Source organism: Cinclus cinclus, chromosome 1, assembly GCF_963662255.1.
Source record: "Cinclus cinclus chromosome 1, bCinCin1.1, whole genome shotgun sequence".
NCBI classification, from domain to species: Eukaryota; Metazoa; Chordata; class Aves; order Passeriformes; family Cinclidae; genus Cinclus; species Cinclus cinclus.
In genome coordinates this window covers 74,580,536-74,605,337 of record NC_085046.1, presented here as the reverse complement: position 1 = coordinate 74,605,337, position 24,802 = coordinate 74,580,536, and the positions used below count along the sequence as shown (strand labels likewise).

The 24,802-nt window shown below is 33.3% G+C and overlaps 1 protein-coding gene across 2 annotated transcripts in view; it reads right to left on the bottom strand.

Annotated features, from left to right (window-relative positions):
• Nucleotides 1-24,802, bottom strand: part of CDH10 (cadherin 10) — a 57,610-nt gene that overhangs the window by 11,608 nt on the left and 21,200 nt on the right. For both annotated transcript variants that reach the window (XM_062499562.1, XM_062499573.1), the window contains exons 2-7: nucleotides 22,587-22,881; nucleotides 12,440-12,559; nucleotides 11,654-11,821; nucleotides 6,534-6,721; nucleotides 3,059-3,312; nucleotides 1,332-1,468 (exon numbers count right to left, since the gene is read on the bottom strand). In XM_062499562.1, the coding sequence (XP_062355546.1) occupies nucleotides 1,332-1,468; nucleotides 3,059-3,312; nucleotides 6,534-6,721; nucleotides 11,654-11,821; nucleotides 12,440-12,559; nucleotides 22,587-22,881 (1,162 nt within the window). The remainder of the gene's footprint in view (nucleotides 1-1,331; nucleotides 1,469-3,058; nucleotides 3,313-6,533; nucleotides 6,722-11,653; nucleotides 11,822-12,439; nucleotides 12,560-22,586; nucleotides 22,882-24,802) is intronic.

The following is a 24,802-nucleotide window of genomic DNA, read 5'->3' as shown; positions in this document are numbered from 1 at the left end:
ACATTGGTTTGTTCTTAGTAACACCTTTGCTAAGGAGCGTGATATGGATCTTTTTTGACAACCTGAATTGTTTGAATTTCCGGGTTTAGGACACAGTTTTTCACAGCCTTCTGTATGTTTTTACTAACTTTACAAATCAGTTCTAACAGTGCTTTCACATTCTGTCATGCTTCACAGGTAACATTTTAAAATATTTAAAGATCTAAATCTCCCTCTTCATTTCTTCCTCCAAAATTAACATATCTCTGTGGAGAATGCTAGCTACTCCAGATATGCCCAGAGTGTAAATTTGCTCCAAGTTTCCTGACAAGGGGATAAGTTTAGCACTAAGATCTAGTTATACAAGGATGCTAAGTTTCATCATTATATAAATCTGAAAATAATTTTTACAACATTGGACAGCACTCAGAATGGTTGCAAGCTCAGGACAATGCATCACAAGAAAAAATAAAAAGGTTTTTGAAAAAAACCCCAAAACTACAGGTTGGTATTTTCTTTTTTTTTTGTCCCCCCCACCCCCTCCCCACGCCCAGAATGCTTAATTAGCAGGACACAATGCTCCATTTAGCCCTCTGCAGTGTAGCTCTTGCCAGCCACGTTTCACTGTTGATCAGTATTTCTCTTTTTCCTTTTTTTTTTTTTTTTACTGATACAGAATTAGCTGTAAAAAAAATATAGTGACTTTGAGAAGAAGTGATTCTTGGCAGCTGATTTCAAACATGAGACTTTAGTCCCTTAGAAAATGTTCTGTCCGTTGGTTAAAGCCATTCTCAGTAATGTAGTAGGTTTAGGAAGATATTTGCTCTTCTCTTTATACTCTTAACATGAAAATATCCACAGAGAGATGTTTGAAATGGTCCAAGAAATGCTACAGCTTTGGGATCAAGCTGAATGGAACTTTTAAGACATACTGATTCTAAGAACTGTAGGTGCAGATACTATAGGAAGAGATAATGGAAGTATTTCTAAGGAAACAAAGAAAATAATAGAGACAAAAACATAGATTACTATGCTAAACTCAGCTATTTTATTGGCAAAATCATGTTATTATCCTGCAAAAAAAGGAAAAAATATAATTACTTCTGTCTTAATATTTAATTGGCTAACATTTCAGAAGTAACTTGGATATTAAAGGTCAGTCATGGACATAGGTGAAGAAAAGAGCAATGAGGAGACATGCTGTTAGCTACCCCACAATTCATTTTTCTAGAACATCTAGTAGAACGGGGCAGGGAGCAAATAAAGCAGGGGTATTTTCATCACAAATTTGCAGCTGTAACTTTACAGGCTAAGGAAAACTGAAAGGAAAAATAAAAACCAAATTAGCTTACTAATCTCAGCTGCTATAACACTAAGATTGTGCCATTGGGATATCTCACGGTCAAGTGGCTTAGAAGTATAGATGGACCCATTTCCAGAATGAATGTTAAATATCCTGTCAAGGTCAGTGTGACGATCCAGAGAAAACCTAAATATAATAATGAAATGAAAAGTATCGTCAAAATTATAGAAAGTCAAAGAAAACATGTATTCCACAAGTCAGTACAGCTTTTATGCTCTACATTACAAAGGTTAGTTTTGAAAATACATATATTTAGTTTCTATAAATACTTCTGAAATTTCTGAAGGTAAGCTCAATAGAATAAGGAATTGAAATTTGGATTTTAAAAACCTGATAAAATAGTGTAATATTTGATAATTGGAGCTATTACAAGAATAGAGGAGAATTATTTAGAAAAATCAGAATTTCAATATATTAATTAAATAATTAATTTAACCCTGAAAAGAAAATGTTCTTTGCCATAATGTTTCTTCAGAAGGAGACTGACAGCTAATTTACAAGTTGATCAAAAACATTGCTATGAGCTCAGATTCTACTATTTAGGAAGTAATAACTCACTAGAGATCAAATTAAAAAATCTGTATAAAAATAAGTCCACATGCAGAACTTTCACTTTCATACATAGATGTTAAAGGACCTTCTATATTTCTGTCGTTGCTATACTTCTTGTTGATGGCAAGATGTCCACCAACATGATATGGTGGTGTCAAACTAGTATCAGAAAATTTTTCTTTCCTCCCTTTTTTGTTTTTTAATGTTTAACATTGCGTTCAAATTAGAATTGAACTTTTGGAATTGAATGTAGGATTTTGCAAAATACAGAACAGTTATAAGAATATGTGTCAGAATCGGGCCATTTTTTTTCAAAAAGTAATATAGTACACTTGTATAGTTCAATAGAAAAAAATGTTTATATTTCTATGAAAATTTATGAGTGTTCTAAACTGTTCATGAAGTGTATCTGTATTTCACTTACAGTACTTAATTAAATTGAGCCAAATGAAATAATTCTGTTATATGAAAGTAGTATCTATACAGTTTTGACTGTTGTTTGCTTACTCCACCATACACAGTTGCAGTAACTACAAAACACAAACAAATAAAAGCCCAACAAACAAGTCAACAACAAAATTAATATAAAAACATCAAAAAAGGAAATTAGAACAGTTAATGAAAACTTCCAATAGTGCAATAAAGACTTGCTTGAATTTACTATTTTTTTACTACTAATTAGTTTGCACTAATAACTCAACTAGCTAACTCTAATAAGATTTTTTTTAATTTCTTAACTAGAATAAAACAAAAACTTGCTATTTTCTAGAGAAATTATACATAAAACTGCTTAGCTTATATGATACCCATTTTATTTTACTTCATACATGATGTTAGTTTTATTGAAGATGAGAAGAGACTTGTTTCATCATCACTCTAAAAGCTTTTCACAGCATGAAGCAAGAAGCAATCCTGATGGGCCTACTTGAAATCAAGTTTTCTATGAATTGAGGCACTGGAGAATATTTTGTGTGTCTCTTGTGTGCAAGAAAATTGCTGTTGCCTGACTTGTTTGTAGGTTTACAGATAACACCGTTCTCAATTCAGTCTATCTCTGGGATACCAATAAATAATAGAAAAAACCTCTCTGTGAAATTAATGTTGTATTACTATTTTTCTTAATTTCTTTAGTGAATAGTGTGCTTACAGACACAGAAGTATTACCTTATTGGACTTGAGGCAGAATCAGGATCCCGTGCCATTACCGTTCCTATTATTGTCCCCAACTCAATATCTTCATGCACCTCAAAAAGGTAAGAAGACCTGCTGAAAACAGGAGGTTCATCTACATCTTCTACAGAGATTTTCACAATAATTGTGTCTTTGAAAGGCCCGAGGTAATAGAAACGGGGATCCACATGGGTATTTTCAGCTTCTACTTTCAAAGTATAAAGTCGTCTTGTCTCATAGTCCAGTGGCTAAAAATGAAAATTGTGATAAATTTTATTAAATTAGATTTACATATTGACAGATGACAGATGTTTACCTATGTACATAATGGAAACTGAAGAGGGCTCATGCCTTATCAGATCCTGCCCTACATTGTGGGAAGACCAAAATATAATATTTTCCCCATCACAGGGGTCACTTTGTCTAATAAGAAATTACCTTTGTTTTTAGAAGAAGTGTATTTTCCTATATAGTAGCAAAATTATCTCAGCATGAATGACAAAAAGATTTTCAGTGCAAGTTAACCAATTATTCAGGGAATTTTGCAGCTGTTTCACAAGAACATGGATTTGAAACAATCATGTAACCATTTAAGATGCTTGAGTTACTGACTGGAAATAGAAACATTCCAGAACAAATTATTCAATACTAATATTCCAAAGGAGATTCTGTAAACTCCTGGATAATCTAAATGACCAGAGTATTCTTATTGTCCAGGCCTTAATTATCAGGAATGTTTTAGGTGTCCTTTGAGGAAGGTACGTGTGTCAAAGCTCTCTATATCTAGAGAAACAGTAGAGTTTAATCTTGTTCCTTTTCATTTAATTTAATGAATCCAACATCAGAAGGAGGTTTTTTTGAATATATATTTGACATTTTTGTCAGCAGTTCCTTTTTAAAATGGAAGGAGGAGCAGTTCATGGTTATAATTAGAAATCATTTTGGATAGAAAAGAATTCTATTCCTTCATATTTTTCTAGCTGTCATAGATGAAAAGTGTTAGCTATTTAATTATTCTAAGGAAACGAGCAAACTGAAAATTTAACTTTCTGGCACAAAGAAGACTTTATTAACTCTCACAGATTCTCAGAGAGATATAGAAATGGTGGTTTTCATTCATCAAAATGTGTGCCTGATGACTTATTTTTTTTCTGCCTAGCTTCTTTTAAATACGAATTAGTGTTCACTAAAGATGCGAAAGTGACAAGTTAGATATTTAAATATGCTATTCAAAAACAGAAAGATGAAGTCCAGTGAAAGAATGAGTTTCCCCACTGCCCCAGACTTGTTTTAAAAAAGGTAGTCGGAGCAGATGGGAGAATATCTATGAATACAGTCAAGAAATCCAACTATTTAACCTAGATCTGAGGCTATTGCTGTGTCTGTAAAGTGTATCATTCAGCTGTAAAGGGACACTGTCTTCAATCCCAAAAGCAAAGAAGACATGCTAGTCCTGATTTATTCTAATTGGTTTAATATGGCAGGATGTGCACCATGAATATGTAAACTTACTACTACAACATTCACATCCAATTTGGACATCTTGTCCAGCTACAGTGCAAAACATGGATATGAAACCTGTGGATTATACAGACATTTCAGCACATCAACAGCAATGAAAAAACTTTTGCCCAAATATATGAAATTGTGGAAAATCAATTATTTTGTCTGTGAGAAATTGTTAGAAAAATGTGTATAGAAAAATTTCTTTTACAGCACATAATAAGTTCAGACTTAATTATTTACAGACTTTGTAAAGGAACACAAGTTATTTGTAGTTATTCACCACTGAAAACAAAAATTACAATCAAAGTGGATAAATAATAATAAAAAAGAGACTATTTTAATGAATCAATGAACTGAGAATTCTCATCTCCTTCCTTACTTGTTAGTGCTGTTGTCTGTGGTACTGAATAAGCTACTTATTCATAACTGTGAAAGCATCCTGAAAAATGCAAATTCTGTCAGACTGTTAATGACAAAATCAGAAGATCTTGTTCATTAGTATTTACTGACATTTTTGCAACTGCTGTATTATAATTTAGGACATTTCTTGTGCTTGATTCAGCTGCTAGACTTTTTTTCAAGATGCTATTGATTTAATATCTGTGTGAAAATCTGAAACAAGCAAGAAAAGAGCATCTCAAGAGAAGCCTTCACAAACTAGGAAAAGGAAAAATATATGACCTCAAACTTTGGGGTTTTTGTTCCTTTTTTCCCCAGGTAAACAACTACTCTGACTATGAACACAATAAAACACAGAAATTAAAAAGGAACACTCTTTGCAGAAATTCTCCCTTGTTTGCCGTTATCAAGAGATGTGGAGTATCTTTTATAACACTATTTATCTAATTATTCTATGCTTAAGGACATTTTTTTGTAAAGCTAGTATAAACAATGCTTTATTTTTAAAATGGTGCCTGAACTCTTTGGAGTTCATATCAAAGTCCTAAAGACAAGGACCAAGGGACTTTCTTAAGGTGAAATTTTTGAGGAGTAGGAGAGAGGCATTTCTACTTGTGAGATCTTAGAAGACAAACATCTGGAAATTGCTCTGACAATGCAAGACAGAGGGCAGAACTAAAGCTAGCTCTAGAACAGGAACACCTTCATGACATACACAGTGCTCATGTTGATGCCTTAAGTTTTAGTTTTTATATTTTTCAGATTCTGTACTGCATTTGTGTGTGACTCTGAACTTCACCTACAGTGTTAGCAAGTTCTCTTCACAGTTTAGTTACACAAAATAATTATTTTCCAGCCTGAGAACCAAGGACACCAGTGCAGCTTCAGCCCAAAAAGTATAAACAACAGTGAATTGAGGAGTGTTGTCCATCCTGGCTGGAGCTATGGCTGGGCTCTTGCATTGCCCAAGGCATCTGGAATGCCTTTGAAGGCCTTTTAATAATCTGGTAATTTATGGTATTGTAATAAATGCCTACTTTATTCCTTTAACACTGTCTAGCCTCTGTTCCAGGTAGCCTCCCCAAGTATCAATGTTGCAGCCCTCTCATACATTGGAAACAAGAACAAAACCATATAACTTGAAACTCATGTCTGTGTTCTGGCATACAGATCTCATCTCACCCAAGTGGATGAGAACCTTGCAGAGAAGCAAAATCTATGTCTCTCATTAGCAAGTGAGCTGCTGATTGCTTGCTGAAGAAAACAGGTTACAGAAATACCTAAGAAATCTGCATTTGAAATCACAGATATAGTGCTAACACACTGGGGCTGGTCCACTTTTTCATACTTTGCTGGCAACAATGCTTTAAACCTATGCTGCATCTTAGATAGGGTCACCACCTTTTATTCCCTGCTCCTCTCAAAAGGAAATAATACTTTTCCAGCCACTGACGGGGGAAGCTTGCAAATGTTAAGCAGTTAGCTCGTGTTATCACATGATGCAAACAAAGAATGTTTGTGACATTAACATCTAAATAATTTAGTGAATGCTGTTAATAGACACCTTTCGCACTGTGATGATGCCTTCCTGTGTGTCCTTCTGTGTCACAATATCAAACATATCGGTCCCATCGCCATCTATAATTCTGTACTCTACTTCTGCATTTTTTCCAGTGTCTGCATCTGTGGCTTTAACGCTGCCAATGGCTGTCCCAACTGGGGAGGACTCAGGAATGCGGAGATGGATGGTACCTGTCAAAGAGACAAAGAGCCATTCAGGACCCCCACAAGCTGGTACTTGTGCATGAAGTAACACTGTGTGACAAAATATGTGATAACATAATTTTGTGTATTTTTTATTCTGGAGAACTTGAGGCAGAGAACTATCCGCATGAAAACTTTATATAGAAGAATGAAAACAAAACTGTAGAAAAAAAATCATAGAAAAGTACGATTGAGAAAAACCTTCATTCTATCTCAGAGAAGAATCAACTATATCTGCACTCTTGTCTTTCTTTTCCTTGTAATTTTCTTGTCCTCATTTTCCTTTCATTCCTGAAATATCATCTGGAAAGACTGCTTTGTGTTCTTGCCAGGTTTCACTCTTCTCTTTTACCCCTTAATATCTAAGGCAATCTTTGAGATATATTTTACATGTATTTTATCATGGAAGCAATAACAAGAATAGAATTCCTTCATTTTGCTGGCCAATTCTGTGCGAGAGACCAACATTTCAGCTTTCAAATTCAAATAGTAAGATATCATATTAAATAAATTTGAATAACGCATTAATGCAGGGGGAGGTATTTTAAAAATCTACAAGCAGAAATTGTGTCTACACTTGTTAAAGCAGTTAATTCATACTTAAACAGGCTTATGAATATTGCAGTTCTTGGTTTGTGCTACTTTTCTTATCTCAGTTATATCCCTTTATGGTAGTGTCATACAGCTGATAAAATACATAGGAATAAAACTGTCATCATTCAGACATGCTGCAGTAAATTGAAATAAGTATCTTACCATATATTTTAGCCTTCTATGTCCTAGCCTTAGTGTGAAAACTGTAAATAAGGGTTGAGATAGCTGATCCCATCTGTTGGAACATATGCTAGAAAAACATCTGGGGGACATAATGCGCTATGAAGAATTCTCAGAAATAAATATTTTAAAATTAATGCATCTACAGTTGTCATTCCAAAGATGAAAGTGAATTCCTCAAATGTCTCTTGGGAAAACATTTTCTTCTATGGCCTTAGTTAAATTTTCCAAGATTTTTTTGTTCTACTTAGGGACTACTTAAGTTAAAGGAGTTAGAAGTATGCTTGAAATAACACAAAAGTGGAAATGGTAAAAGGCAGCAACCACAAGAATAAAAAGTTGAACAGGCTACACAAAAAGCAACACATACTTATTTTGCCACAAAACAGGTAGCACAGAAGAGTCCATAACGGGAGTATTAGTTTTGTGCCATCAAGAAGAACCGTGGGGAGAAATTGGCAAGGCTGTATGGGAAGGTCACTGGCAAGATGGTTTTATCATATCTCAGGAAAGCATGAATCATTGAGGATTATTTGTGTATACAAGCCAGCTACAGAGTGACACTCCCTACAAAAATAAACCCTTATTATTCACTGGGTAATTTGAGATTTTTTTTCCTGCTTCTACAGAGTTATTCTTTTCTGTTCTATTACATTACGATGTTCCCACTTGACAAAGCTAAAAAAACCCCAAAAATTAAAAAATAAATATATTCATATTTAGTTTGCAATTAAATGTTGAATGAAAAACATTGAAATACTTTAATTACTTCACACAATTTTACTTAAGCTATGTTAATATGAAGCTGACATATAGCAGCAGAATGATTTCTTTATGGCCATGCACACCCCACATTCTATTTATATGTGTTTCTTTTTGGTCAGTCACATTTTGATGTTCAGCTGTGTACTTTATCCTGCATTTTCTCTAATATTTTCATTACCTCTGTAATATATAAATCTGTAAACTTCACTAGTAGAGAATCTCTCTGTAATCATCTAATAGTTAAAAAAAAAAAGATCAAAAGAAACATTTCCCCAGGTTTAGTACTTAAGCAATACTATACGAAACTATGCTGAAAGACTGCTCTCTTTTTTATCCTCAATTAAAATTTACATGTTATAATTATTTTTATGAGGTGTCAAACACTCCTCACATTTTTTTTTTCTTTGTCCCCTAAAACTACATCTCTAAGCTATGCCTTGTGGGCACTACTTTGACTCCCAGTGCAATACCAAAGTCATTAGTTTAGTCTAATTTAGAGCTCATATAATGAATTACTAATAAGGTAGTGAAAACAAAGAGGGGAAAATAACCAGAAACTTTTAATCTAAAAGATAATTTTTTAGTCTAACCTCTCCATTTCTAGAAATCTCCACCATAGTACGAGACATTTAATTTTATTATTTTTGTCACTGAAGACATTTAATGCATTGACTAACTATGGGATGCAGTGCGGCTTTAGGCACTGTGTCAGAATACAGAGTACATCAAAGTAGAATCATCCTTGCAAAATTCTGCTGTCAATCTTATTTCACTCTTTTCGAGGAAAGTAGTTTACTCTGCATTTACTCCAGTGAATGATGTCCTTTCATTTGTCTGTCAGGAAAAGAAATGGGAAGATCAAGGAAAGGAAAACGTTTCTATATACTAAGGAGAGCACAAATCAGCACGAGGATTACAGTCTACACACTTGGGATTGCAAATACTTTAGTCACTCATAAAGAATGAAAAACCAATCTTATTTTTCCATTTACCCTTCTTCCCATTCACTCTTGAATAGGCATATAATGTAAAGGTAAATATTATAAAGTACTACATCAAAGACATGGGCTGCCATAATTCAGGTGCACTGAGTTTCATTCAGACTCAGGCTTCTAAGTCCATAAATTGCATTTTCTGTTTATCACTGATCAACTCTATCTCCTTACTTCTGAGAACACTTGGAAATATTACAGTTTTGTGTAAACAGAGATCCAGTGTCTGAAGTTTGTGAAGACCTTTCTGTATCACCTTGAAAAAGTTTTCGGTCTCATCACCACTGTTATCTGTGTGGGTTTCAGCATATTTTTAAGAAGAGAAAAATATTCTGAAAAATCCTTGCTTCATAATGTAAACAACAGAGGTATTAAGGGTTCTTCTATATATGTGTATTTTTAAAGAAAGTATGATACAATATATTATGTTGAATTTTCCACAATTTTAATATGAGTTTCTTGTGGGAGACATTTAAGCTGATATTAAACATTTTATTGAAACATATAGCTGTAATATGCTGAGTCCTATGGAAGCATAATGGGCATTCTAATACTTAGCCTGGTAATTTATAAATCTGATATGAATATTATTGTTTCATTAACCTAATACATATGGGGTTTTTATTAATGGAATAGACTAAGAATAATTCAACTTAATCAGTTTCAATTCCAACAGTCTCATTGAACTCTGTTAAAATCATGAATCATTATAATGTGTATTTCCATTTTGAGATTAAATATAATTTTTTAAAAAGTCAATAGCTATTTTTGCTTTCATATATCTAGTTAAATGTGTCATCTTTATAAATGTTTTAGTTTTCATCTCCAATGAAAAATGCATTTATATCTAACAAAGAAATTGGCATAGAGAAAGTAGAGATAAAAATCAAACAACAAAAACCCATGAGAGTAAAATAATTTTAAAGTAAATGACACATCTGATTTAAACTGAAATTAAATAAAAATGCAGGATGTTGCATCAAATCCTTCTCTCTCTCAAATGGTATTTTGAACTCCCAGATAAGACATGTTAAAATGGTCTAGAAAGTTGATTCCATCATTCTAACTTCTATTTTAACACTCTGTTTAAGAAACAAGAAAAAAAGAGAAAAAGAAACACTTTTGAAGCTTTTATGCTGTCTTACATTTAACTGTTAATTTTTTTTTTCTGTAAGGCTTTGAACGTGACACCTCTTTGAACAGTCTTCTTCAGTGTGGCCAGAGAGGAGTAATATAGCATTCCTCTCCTACAAAACAATGGAAATACTATAATCTTCTATATAAAAATGGTAACAATAAAAATAATAAATAAAATTTTGTGGGAAAAAAGAAAAGAAAATTGTAAATTAACAATAAATTCAGAATATGACCTTTGTGAAAACTCACAAATTCTACTTAATGGTGCATTACTTTTTTTTTCAAGTGTGTATATGAAATGACATGTTGGTACATATCTGAGCTAAACACATATATATTAACTGCAATAATAAATTGAACATAATTATGTACTCCAGTTGTGCCATAAAGAGCATAATTTGAAGCTCATTCTGTTACTTTGATCAAGAAGAGTGCATCAGTAACTACTGGATTGAGTAGGAATTGTAGAGTGCATAAAATGTGTGGTAAGGATACTCTAAATCCTTTACATATTAAGTAAACTAATTCATCCTGCAAATATTGCAACTTCAATTTATGCAAAAGGCTTCAAATGTATTTAAAATGCTTAACTGTTAAAAGTTTGATGTTGTACAGTTTAATAATTCCATATCAGATAGAGACCAAGAACATTCTTACATTTTGGTTTGAGGATACAAAGTCTTGACAGCTGTATTATCGAAAGGCAGAAAGCATTATAAAAGCTTTTACTGAAGCCGTAAAAAACCCTAAAAATGTTAAATGTCATTTACGTTGATTTGGGAAATTTTCTATGTTTTGTAGCTCTGTAGCTGAAAAAGTACAAATCTGTCTGATTCCCTTTGAATGATTTCCATATTCTTGATGATTAAATATTTAAGCATATACTTAAATTCAAACATTTCTGCATATCTAGAATTACAACATGTTTTATTCTCCAGTGGGAGAGAATGCAGGATTTAAGCAATAGGTAAGGAAAGCAAAAACATTGCTCTAATGCTCTTATGAGTTCACCTACTATTGTTCCCCACATTACTGGGAGGAATTGCAGGTTTACTGCAGTTATATTTGATCATGGAACGGTTCTCTAACAAAAAAAATGCTGTAGCATTTAATATACTGCTTTAATAATAATAATAATCAGCACATAAGCCTTTTGTTTATGTGTGCCACATAATCTAGATTTGCTCTAAATTAAACCAGATGGTGATTGCTTAACTCTTACAGCACAAGTGAACTATTAAATGCAGCTTACTCTGGGGAAAGCGAGGTGGATTGTCATTGACATCAGTCAAAGTGATGTTCACGGTGGTGGTCCCTGATAATCCACCCATCTGGCCTCCCATGTCCTTTGCCTGGATAACTACTTGGTATTGCTCCCTGTTTTCTCTGTTCATGTTCGGCAATGCAGTCCTGATGATGCCTAAAAGAAAAAAAATTGGGAATCAAAATCGCTGATGATATATTTGCTACTTATGTGCAGAAATCTGATGTGTCCTTTTTTTATATTAGTCTTGAAATACGTCTCTAAAATATTAATTTAGTGTTTCAAAGTACAAATTTCTGTCCATAAGTTTTATTGTAGTCTTATAGTAGTCTTTATATCTTGGTTGAATACTTGTTCTACACCACAGGACCCTTTCCAGTTTCATGCTAAAAAGGATTCAAGATATTTATGCACAAGGTTTAGGAGAAAGAACACCTTTTATTAATCCAAGTAGAATCATTAGGAAAAAAAAAGAACAATATTTTCTAAGAAAGAAACCTTTATTCTTGCCTTTATCAAAACTGTTATTTAAATCTTAAGTTATAATAAATACAGTACCACTGTAGAATTACTTATTACTTATTACTTATACATTTCAGATGTCTTGAGTTTTTATATGTATTATAAAAGTTATAAATCATGAGAAAAAAGCAAGAAATGATCTTTCATTTCAGTTAGTTTTTAATTACATTCTCTAGGTGATCTAAGGCCTTTTAAATGAAAGAAAAAGTTTAAAAGTTTATGGCAAAAGAAAATTATGAAAATTTTCATGACCTGTTTCTGGTTCCACAGAGAAATATGGCTGCCCTTGAAGTATGCTGTAAATTATTCTGGCACTGTTTCCATATGAAGGGTCATCAGCATCAGTAGCTGTAACTTGGACCACAGAAGTACCTGAAACATCCAAAGACAACTTAGTTGCACATGACATCATGTGGAGGTCTCAGAGCATCAATTTCCATTCCAACAGGCACCCAAGAAAATTTCAGCTAATATCGATTGGATTTTCCAAATATATTTGTGGTCTTATAGTCAACATTAAGTACATTCTTCCTTATTTCATGTCTCCTGCTACATAAATTGAAAATAAATTTCCCTAATCCCACAGGTGTGATTAAGATTTAATTAGAAAATGTAAACAATAGCTATGTCTGAGCTGAATTCTTGTCCTTAACTTGCTGCAATAAATTCATGTATTCACATCCTCTTTGCAGAAGACATTAGTTTTTATTTCAAGAAATACGTGTTTCCATTGCCTAGAATGGGTTTGAGGTGTTTTGTGGTTTTTGGTTTTTTTTCCTGTTTCTTTTCTTTTCTTTTGTTCAATGATATCAGGATGATATGAATCTACACGTGTAGGAACATGATAGAAAAATATTATTAAACAGGTCAATGGAACTTGTGAACAACAAGTCAGCAGTTCTCCCTGATGTCTAAGTGGTACTATAGATAGATACTACCAGAAGAAACATTGTCATATGAACTTTGAAATCTGATTATTTAGATTTCAGAAAATTTCCTAACTTTAAAGGTCTTTGCTAAATTTTAGTAGCATATACCAGTCCTTCAAGACATGACTGTTTACCATTATCACTTACAGTTTTTCCTCAATCAGAATATTTTCTACATCCTGTTCAACTCTTCCATCACAGAAATAAAGCATTAACAAGGACCCCCCACTTTTCATCCATAAAGTGCAGATACTATTTAAAGCATATAGGAAAGAATTGGAAAACAAAACAAAACAAAAACAAACAAGAAAAAATCATCATATGCACATGACTGGCTAACCATGGGCTAATCTGAGGATCAGAAGACTTTAAAACTTATTTCTCCTTTTTATCCCAATTCTTTCAAAATTCTTTTCCCCACCAAATACTGCCAAATATGAAAAAAAGCACCTGAACATCCAAGACCCTTGGCATAACTATTCACTTCCTCACATCGTCTGTCTATGCTACATATTTATTCTAACATTTCTATAACAACAAATAAAAGTACATGCTATTTCTTCATTTATTTGGGATTTCATGACATGATGAAAAATCTGCTTTTCACAAGTAAATTTTTTAATCATAGCACCAATATCAAGGGAATGAGCATGTGCCCAACTGTTGAAACAGAGATGAGTTCTCAGAAATGTTCAGTTTTCGACTGCTAGAGAAAAGAAATACTAGTTTCAGTAAGTTTCTAAAAGTATTGGCATCTCATAAAGAAGGCAAAATGGGCCTATTTCTGGTTATATTATTCCATATTAAAATCGAGTGAATCACAAATTTTACTTAGAAAAGACCCAAGCACAAAATAAAATTTTAAAATATAAAAATTGCTACACAACTATAAAAAAATAAAAGAAATTTCTATTATATTAAAGATTGCTTTATTAACCATCTAGAATATGGCTGAATCTGAAATATCTGAAAGTTTTTTAAAAAATAAGAATGTAGGAATGATAAGTCTGTTCCAAAATCATTGTTTCTTTATTATTCACAAATGTCTTGTCTTTAGCCACACTGAAATCCACGTGTAGATAATCAGTCTATATAGCTAGTCTATTAAAAGGTGACTAGACCTTTCTGTTTAATATATTTAATTTCTGAAGAGTGTTGTCTTGATTCTTAAACACACTTCTGGAACATCCTACTATAGAGAAACTGCAATGCTAGAATGTATACTTGGTCCTAAAGAACACCTTGTCTCAAATAGCAGTTGTGCAAAAGAAGGATAAGACAAATCATGTTCAGTAGCTGAAGTGCTGCAAGTTAGAAAAAAACAGGCAAAGAAACAACAAGCTGCTGAGTACACTGACCAACATGGAATTGTACAATTAATGCTTTCAACTCGTCCATTTCATATCCATAAAAACACAGAACAGTCATAATCAAGACATCTGTCACAACAACATGATGTATTAATCAGAAACTTCTACATTGTAAATCCATAAAAGTAATTACTTTGTCTCTATTACATGTAACTGAATAATTTCTTTTTTCTAGTTTTCACATTTCCTTCATTTGTGAAACTAGACATACCTATTAATGGGTCAATTGTATGTGACTTCTATTTCATTTTAGTTTAAAAATATATGAGAATCAACTTTGAAGAATAATTTGGAAAGAACTGAAAAACATGTTTAATAAGTTTAAAATATATTATAACAATTCAAATTTTAAATGCAATAACGTGTAACTGTGTCTAACAGTTACTGCTGCTTTATTTGAGTGTCATAATGAATATATATTAATTAGCACTATTTCAGTGCACATGCTCATGAAACAGAGGAAATCATATCATCAATACTTCTCTCCAGCTGGAACGAACATGGCTGCATATATACACACCCCCAAAAAAGAAAATTCTGGAAACTGTAGATTTGCACTTATTCCCTTTAAAGTCTGTGGAAAGAGACTTGTGATCCTTAATTTCACCACTGTCACCCAGTGTAATTGGTGGGTTATGACCACAACAATGCACACTCCATAGCCCAATTGCAGTAATGAACTTTACATTTTAATGTTAAATCAGCACTTGGCCTTTTATGGATCAGGTAACTAGCAGGAGAAGTGCAGCAAGGGCTCTACTACACTCCCAAGTGACCATCAGGATGCAAAACTCCCCTTTGACCTCAGCCCTTGCTATGAGAGTAAAAGAGATGTGTTCTCTAGGTTTCCACAGGGGGATCAGCAATTCCTATTAAAAACCTGACAGCAGTCATGTCAAAAAGTGAACAGAAGTAGTGCTGTCAGTGTATCAGTTACACCACCTAGTTTTGCTTTGCTTCAGTACGGTGAAGACTAATGATGTTCAATAAAGCAAATGTATTGGTTGTTCTGTTTTGAAACATGGACCAGAAATCCAAAGGCATTGAGGATGATCAGTTGTGCCAGGGCTTATAAACTACAGTATAGGGATCACTTAGTGATCATCACTTGATCTAGGTCTTTCTCTATCTTTTACATAGTCACAGGTTGCTTCTGATGAAGCTGGTCTTTGACCTTCAGAATTTGAAGCCTAATCTGAACTCTATAAGAGTGCATAAAGGAGACAGGGATAACATACTGGAGAGATGGAGACAGATATTTTATAAGGGCATGTAGTGATAGGACAAGGGGGAAAGGCTTCAAACTGAAAGAGACCAGGTTTAAATTAGATATAAAGAAAAATTCTTTACTGTGAGGGTGGTGAGAGACACTGAGAAGTTTCCCGGAGAAGCTGTACATGTCCCATCCTTGGCAGTGTTCAAGGCCTGGTTGGATGGGTTCTGAACAACGTGATCAGTGGGTGGCATCCCTGCCATGGCAGGGGGGTTGAAATTGGAAGATCTTTAAGGTTTCTTCCAACTCAAACCATCATATGAATCTATGAATATGGCACCATCTATGTTATTAATAACACACTAGTGAATTCTGTTATTTTCCTGCTTGCATAACTGCCTATTTTACTGCACCATGAATGAGAATTCAACAGAGGTAAACTTGGCCCAGAGACAGATTGCTGCAGTTCTCAGAAGGCATATTTTAACATAACTTTAATTATAGTGTTTGACTCTCCCTAGGGTCTAGGAGTATAACAGTAATTAATATATTTGGCCCTTGCTGATGTTTTCTGCATGCATCTTCAAACACAAGTATTAATGACTTTGACCTCACGATTTGTTTATGAGGCATACATATGAGATAAAAATCACTGGAAATAGTCACCTAGGAAATGGAATCCACAAAATATCCACTGTAAAGCTGGATTCTAAACTTAGATTTTGTTTTCTTTACACCCAGCTGAGTTATGTGATATTTAACTAGAGCAAATACCCTCCACATGAAAATTATCCGTACAAATAACAAGCCAAATTAATAGAAATTTTCTGCTCTTTCTAGTGGAAAAGATAGGAAATTATGACATCTATTTTGCCCAGAAATAAGGACATGTTTCCCTCTGAAATTATCTATTTCAAGCTGCAGAATACAGAAAAGAACTGAACTGTATGTTCAGAGAACTCAATGTCAGAAAGATCTTTGACTACATGTGTTGTTCTTTTAACTTTTTGTTCCATCTCCTTATGGCAAGATTTGTTCGCAGAGCAAAATCAAGCTTTATAAAAAAAATCCAAAATATCATAATTTGGGTTTTTGAAATGTATTGTCAGAAGATGCAAAAGGGTTTGTTGAGAGAACTTTATATGAAAAAAGGATTCTAAAATATCTTTCTTAGTAGGAAACCAGAAGGAAGTGTTGTAAGATGAATTCCTTGGCAGAGAGGACCAAACATTGGGAATTGGTGAACAACATTAATGAGGGAGTATATAAGAAGACAAGGAAGGTAGAAAGTTAAGCAGCTCTAACTGCTCTCGAAAGAGAAAGATAAATATATAATAAAAGGAAGAGATGACAGGCCAACAGACCACCCTGTACATCACATGTAAACCCAGAAGGAGGTTACATCTTCTGAAGCATATATTGATATCCCTAATTTATAAGCAGAAAAGTTGCAAGATGCAATAAAGAAATGGAATGATTAGAGAATATATGGGCTGTGAAAATATAGAAATATATAAAAAGATGTCTCAGTAGGAAGTTCTGAAAACTTTTCTAAAATACACTAATAGGCAAAATCCACAGAAAAATCCATCTGCAGGAAAATAGACTATCTGCAGTTCTGAAAAGAAATCTCCAAGTGAGCAGAAAGAGGTAGGTAAAAAATATGATGGACAGATCAGAAGAATGTCATCGAAACCATAAGAATATTCTGGGTCATAAACTCTGAAAGCGAAGAAAGGAAAGAGTGAAAGAAGATGAAATATGCAGTAATCAGTACAAAGACTTCAGGAGAATAAGTTGTCTTCTAGGATATCTACCTAGCTGCAAGATCCTGAAGTTGGCCCATTTGTGTCTGCCTTTTCTTTGTTAAATGAGCAACAAAAGAAAGACGAACAAGACAAAAAAAAAGTTATGGGCCTTTGTCAAGACACTCTATTTGATAACAGAAATAGGCATATTCTCAGGTGTCCATCTGGTTAGTACCACAGCTGGAGGAAGAAATCAAGCTGTTTAGGGTCTGAAAGAGGCTGGTGGTATGGCTACATCATGAGTTGGTATCTTACGGATAGAGGCGCATGGAGTAGATAAAGACTAAATAGTGTTTTTTCTGATTTCCCGATCACCGTATTGTTCCTTCTAGTACAGGGAACTTCAAGTTGGAGCAAACCCTGAATTCCGAGGGTGAACAGATTTCGACCATTTCAAATTTGGTACATGAGCATTTCATTCTTTCCTTTGTATTGTGTCATGTTTGTCTTTCTGGTATTCAAATAACTGTTTGCAGGGCTCATAGGAACACCTCACCACTGTAACTGCGGTACAGATGTGTAGAAATAGACAACACAGTAGCGAAACTGCAGAAGAGTTGACTTTTAGGATTTTTTGACACTTTTTAAAGTAGAGATAAGATTTAAACCCATTTGAAACACTGATATTCAGTGCCAGGACAGAGAATGCAGTCACCAGATGATGGCCAAGGTTTTGAGAACTCAGTCACAGCATAACATAAATACAAAGCACACATACAAGTTGTCAGTTAATAGTCATATTAAAGACTGATATGGAGTTGAAGTATAACAAAGAAAAAAACCCAACAAATATTTATTATATATAAAACATCACTTGTATGGTGCTAATGCATATAAAACCTCGACAGGAACTGGAAACAATGAACAAAGAGAATTGTTCTGGTGTTGTGTCCTCCACTAAGAAGCATCTGATGTCTGCTACCATCTCTATGCACCAGGTCCTCTTTCACCTGTGATAGTGAAAGTGGCATGTCTTTTATTTTGCTTTTCACCCCATTTTACTATTGCCACTCACCAACCCTATCTATACATAAAAGGATCTTTCTCTATTTGAATAAACTGTTGGTTTTTTTAAAAAAAAACAAAACAAAAACACTGTGTGGTTATGTTTATGCATCTGTCTAGTGGTCCAGCCTTCACACCTGATTGATAGCAAACTATCTAACTTGGATATACCAATAGTAGCAGGAGAGTAAGGGATTCTATGAAAATATTGATGTATTTTTAGTGGATAATTCGATCATAGAGTCATACAAATACTGGGTTGTAAAGGACCCATAAGGATCATCAAGTCCAACTTCCTACTTCTCATAGAACTATCTAAAACTAAACCATATGACTAAGAGAAGCATTCAGGACACTGACACTTTCCTGGGGAGCCTGTTCCAGTGGCTGACTGATCTCTCAATGAACAACCTTTTCCTAATGTCTAATCTGAGTTTCTCTTGGCACAGTTTCTTTCCATTTTCTTGTGTTTTATTGCAAGTCAGCAGAAAGGGAAGATCAGCACTTCCCTGCCTGTTATGCAAGTCACAGAACAGAAGCACCTGCAGGACTGTGCAGGAACTTGTCACCATTCTCCCCTGTCCCTTAAGTGACTGCATTTGGAGAAGTGGAATAGAGGAACAGGGAATCCTTTGCATGATATTCTGTTTGACTGGCAGGTCTGACCCAGGAAAGGCAGGGTGTAGTTCCGTCAATACCTCTTTTTCTCAGAGTCCCAATATATAGCATAGTGCCATACAGTGTTGTAGATGATAGATGATAGATAATAGATATAGATAATGAAAATATTACAGTCCTGATAGTACTGTACTTTTTTTCTAGAACTATATAACTCATCTCTACTCAGGTAAGTGCCATAGAAATTTAGCTTTATAATTTCTTGTCCTGGTACCAATCACTGAGAAAATATTTATAGCCTAAACTCCTCTTGATATTTGCAGACATTTATAGAAATATTAACTATTTCTACATTGTCACAGAAGTGAGTACTACAGCGGACATTCAATGGAACAGTGCAATTACATCCAAGACTGCAATTTCAATCTGCATTCCTTACATCAAGCCTGACAATTTCATAGCCCATGGACAGCAGTACTGGGCAAGTACTAGGCTGCTCACAGTACCATAACTAAAAAACAGTGAAAAATAATCCAGAGAGAGAAAAATAGAGAAATGTAGGAATTCCTTCCTATTTTCCTTTGAACGGTGAAGTGAAACATTCCCCATAAAAATGCATAATAAACAATATAACTGTTCCTTTTTTAATAAATGTCTCATGTAAGTTGCTGTACTAAAAATGCTGCAATTGTATGATGTCAGAAAAAATACTGCTTTAAAATGTTTTGCAATAATGATGTGGTAATATTATTATATCAAAATGTGAAGAGTTTTGACATAATGACTTCACAATTTCTGGTTAATTCTATTTGCCTCAGAAGTTTTACACAGCTTATTCTTTTAGAAGATTTCTCTCCTTCATACAGCCTCTAGTTTTCAAATTACTGAGTAGATTTTTTTAAGTTGGAGAATTATATTAGTCTTATGAAGAAATTAATCAACTTTGATAAATACTTTATAAAATCACATAATTATCTCATGGACCATAAATGAACATATACCTTTGCAGATAAGCCATAAAGCTAAAAGCATTAAAACTACAAGAAAATGCTACCCATCACCTGACTTGAGTCAGTCAGTCACTCTAGCAGCTGAATGGCTGCATTTATAAAATTCAGGAACATGACAGATTGGAACTGAGTTAAAATTATTTTAATTATTCTAATTTTATTGACAAAATAAAGTTCATTTGTTTCAGCACAGATATTTATGCAAGATACATGTTAACACACTAAGTACACTCAAGCTGTTTTTTTTTGTTGCTCTTGGTTCTTCTATAAATTATTGTTTTCCAAATATTTTTTCTGATCATCTTATCTCATTTTTTGCTGTTTTAATGCTGACATTTTGCAATTTCAAAATTTTATGATCTGTGTACAGCTGCACAGATACACTGGAACCTTGGAATATGAATACTTCAGAAGCATTGAAATAATGCCATGAATGTTTGAGAAAAAAATAAAAAGATGTTATTTATGGAATTGAGACTGATAAAATGAAGAATCAATAGCTTATAACTTAGTATTATGTAATAGCATACTATTAAATGAAAACACTGAGTAATTTTGTTATATCCTTCCAATCATATTTTAAACAATGTATTTTGAAATTTATACAAAAACATGAGAAATAAAATGGAAACTCTGAGACATACTTTTTCAACCCTTCTGTAGTCTTGTCATATGCTTCTCTAGAAAATGCAGCAATGTTCTTTCTGGATGCACTTTCAAGATGCTCTGCCTAAAGCTGTGTATGTTTATGGAAATTTATAAATCTGACCAGTACATTAGTACATTGGTATTACATTTTGTTAGATTTTGGAACAGTAAACGTGGAAGACTTTTCAGTTCTCCTCTTTACGTGAGCTGATTTGATGAGATTTCAGTACAGGCCTACACATTCAACTGTCAGATTTCTTCATCTTTTTTTAAAATCTTTTTTCCTTTATCATAAAAACCACTTGCTGAATGTTCAAGTTTTAAAAACCGATTCAATCAGAAACTGAAAGCAGATTGAAATATTAAGAATAAAAAACTATTGCTATTATGCTTCCATGCAGTGCTGCACAGATTTGCTGAGGCCATTCTCTTTCAATAATTATGTTGTGTTTATGTTGTGTTTTATGTTGTGGGGGTTTTTTTGGTTTTTTTTTGTTTGTTTTTGTGGTTTTTTGGTGGTGGTGGTGATTTTTTTTTTTCTCTTTTAGCATTTTTCAAGGCCTCGGAATGTAAGCACTAAATCATCAATACTGGAATATATAAAACATCTTAAAAACTTATCATCTCAGCTGGCTAATCTAGTCATCTAAAACACCTGTTTGACCTATTCAGGTAGTGGAATTAAAAATAAAATGCTACTAATAGTAAAAAATTATAATGAAATAATTTTTCCCTGAATTTTAAAAATTTAATATTATAGTAGCTACCGTTATACACTGAATAAATTATTATTATTTTTTAAAAGAAACTAAATATCTTTTTCAGATTTCCAAAATTATTCCTAATGAATTGTAAGCACTAATATCAATAATGGGTCATCATCCAAGATCTTATTGTTTATAACATTCACCAGCTGGCATGATCCAGGTCACAACTTTGTAGTTAAGATAGGAACTGAAAATACATTGCAAAAAGAAGCAAGATTAACTCAAACAGCTGTCCAATATTCATGAAGGTGTCATTCACGGATGGAGTTAAGGGAGAAAGTGAAAGCACAAGAGGATTTGTCTATATAGTAAAAAAGTGAAAAGGAAAGGAAAGGAAAGGAAAGAAAAGAAAAGAAAAGGAAAGGAAAGGAAAGAAAAGGAAAGGAAAGGAAAGGAAAGAAAAGAAAAGAAAAGAAAAGAAAAGAAAAGAAAAGAAAAGAAAAGAAAAGAAAAGAAAAGAAAAGAAAAGAAAAGAAAAGAAAAGAAAAGAAAAGAAAAGAAAAGAAAAGAAAAGAAAAGAAAAGAAAAGAAAAGAAAAGAAAAGAAAAGAAAAGAAAAGAGAAGAAAGAGGGTGTCTGCCTTCAGACAGTGCATCAACAATACATGAGTCAATATATAATTTTCCTCACCCACAGAGAGAGTAGAGACAGCTTTCCATTCAATGTTTATCACCACTGGGAACTTCCAGTGAAAAGGAAAGAAAAAAAAATGGAGCATTCAACAAACTGACTTAGTAATTTTATTCTAACAGTTCCTAAGTAGGAGGATGATTCACCATTGCCTGCTATCTAAAATGTTTATATTCCTAAGAACTGTGAAGCCAATAATTTAGATATTCCAAGTAGAAATAGATCTCAGATCCTAAAAATCTGGTTCTGAATGCCATTGCAATATTTGAACAAATATGCCAAAATGAATAATACTTAGCTCATCAGGTAGAATTCTGCACATGACTGACATTTCAGAAAATGGGGAAATAATCTGTCAGGTAATGAAGAAAAGGCATTTGTGCCTCAGTTTAGAGAACTCACCTACTACTGACATTTCAGGAACACTGGCAGTGTAAATTTCTTCTGGAAATGTTGGTTCATTGTCATTAATGTCATGGATCTTGATGACAAACTCAGATTCAGGTTCCACTGGTCTCAGAGTTCTTCTATTGATAGCCTGGGCACGCAGGGTATAGAAGGCTTTCTCTTCCCTGTCAATTCTCCGAGTTGCATGAATATCTCCTGTTTTCTCATCAATTATAAAAAGAGTACCAGCCCCATCTCCTGACAAAATGTATTTGAGGGAACCATCTCCCTTATCCTGGTCAGAATGAAGCTGAAATGGAAGAAGACAGTATTTTGTTTAGAAGCAGAAGAATGGAGGGTTTTAAACATTATTATTTTAGTTTACGTTATTCTGTATGCAACAAATGTGGTAGATACCATTAAGAAAACAATTTTTATTCACCACTGAATGGCAGCCAGTTTTCTAACTTAGATCCAAGAATTTTTCAACTTGACTGTTTCTGGAAGATTTTGCTTTTGCAGCAACATCTGTTCTATGCTAAGAAACTTCTGCACCACATTCTTAAAGAACATTTTTATGTTAATACTGACCTTTTCTTTCCTTGAAGAGATCCTATTAAAAACTCACAGCTGCTGTGTTAGTTGTAAATTCACTCAGCAGATAAAGAACATGGTTAAATACAAGACAGTTAAGGAAAAGAGAACCACTGGTTTAATGAAATAATATATATATAAATTTCATATAATATTATTTATATATCTCCAAAATTGGGGAACATTTCATTTTAAGTCATTATCTCTTGCACTCCATCAGCTAATGCAAATAGACTAAAGGAAAAACACCCAAATTTATTAAGCATTTAGTATTAACACCCAGTGTTTAAGTTGTATAAAGCTTAACTTCACATATATAACTTGCAGTCCTGACTGCCTTTATATGAAAAAATTATTCAGTTATGTTTTATTGTTCAATGCAGTAGTGTGGATGATGGCTCATTTGATCTTTTGGATACATTTAGCATAATTTCTCTCAACACCATGATGGAAAGGTTCTTTCAATCTCATTGATACCATAATTAATTGAAAGAATCTGGCACTCTGATTTATTTTCACCATTAAATACATTCTTTTTTGTAAATTTACTTTTGTGTTCAGCAGAAAGATCAAATAAAGTAGCTTTTATTACAAAAATGAAGTGAATATATATATATATTTTTAATCACACCCAAGAAATATCAGAATATTCCAGTTTAAGAACTAGTACAGTTTTTCTTTCTAAAAATAGGTATCTGCACTCTTAATAACAGCATTGATTGAATCTGCAGTAAGATTATATTCAGTCATGTGAATATATTTTATTAATTTAAGCTTACATTTCAGATCCTGAAAAATGTTATACATGTAGCATAGCATCAATATCCCTCTTGCTATGCAGCCATGAAAATATTTCTCTTTTCATCTATGATGACCTCATATTATCTTCCATAGCATCTCTTTTAAATATTAGATGTAAAAATATTCAATTATTATGGTTTTGAATGTGTCTTTCCTTGTCTTTTGTGCTGAAACCAAAAATGACTGGTGGGATAAGCCGAAGTCAAACAGTAAATGCCTATGTTGTGAAAAATTTTCAAACACTTAATATTTCCCACAGAGTTTATATATGTGTAACAGACAGAACTCACCAGGCATCTTGGATCAAAGACTTCATGGTAGAAATTTGAATACTATCATTTTCTGAACTTTGATTTTCTGCATAAAAGTATTCAGACCTATTAAACTCTGTTTACACTGCATACATACATGTTTATAAAGCGAGTATTTTCTTACTGTGTCCTTTCATTCTACAGTAAATAAAAAAATAGGAGATTTCGCCAAACATAAAGAATAAGAATGTAAATGTTAAGAAAAATCCTTTGCAAATAATTTTTTCCCCTTCTGTTTCTCTTAATGACTTCAAACTTAGGATTTCAAACCACTCTCACACCTCTTTTGAGGAATGAATGCTTACAATGAAGTTCAATCCTTCATGCTCCTCCCTTGATGGTACATAAAAATTGTGACTTTTCACACCTCCTATTAAACCCTTTCACCCTTCTTTTTAAGGGACTCGCCATTATCTTCCAAGCTGTGTTCCATTTTAAAACATCATTTAGTGTAGGTAGTCTTTGAGTATTTTCTTCTCCATGTTTTCCTAGAATATAATTTCACTTCAAAAACATTTTGGTCTT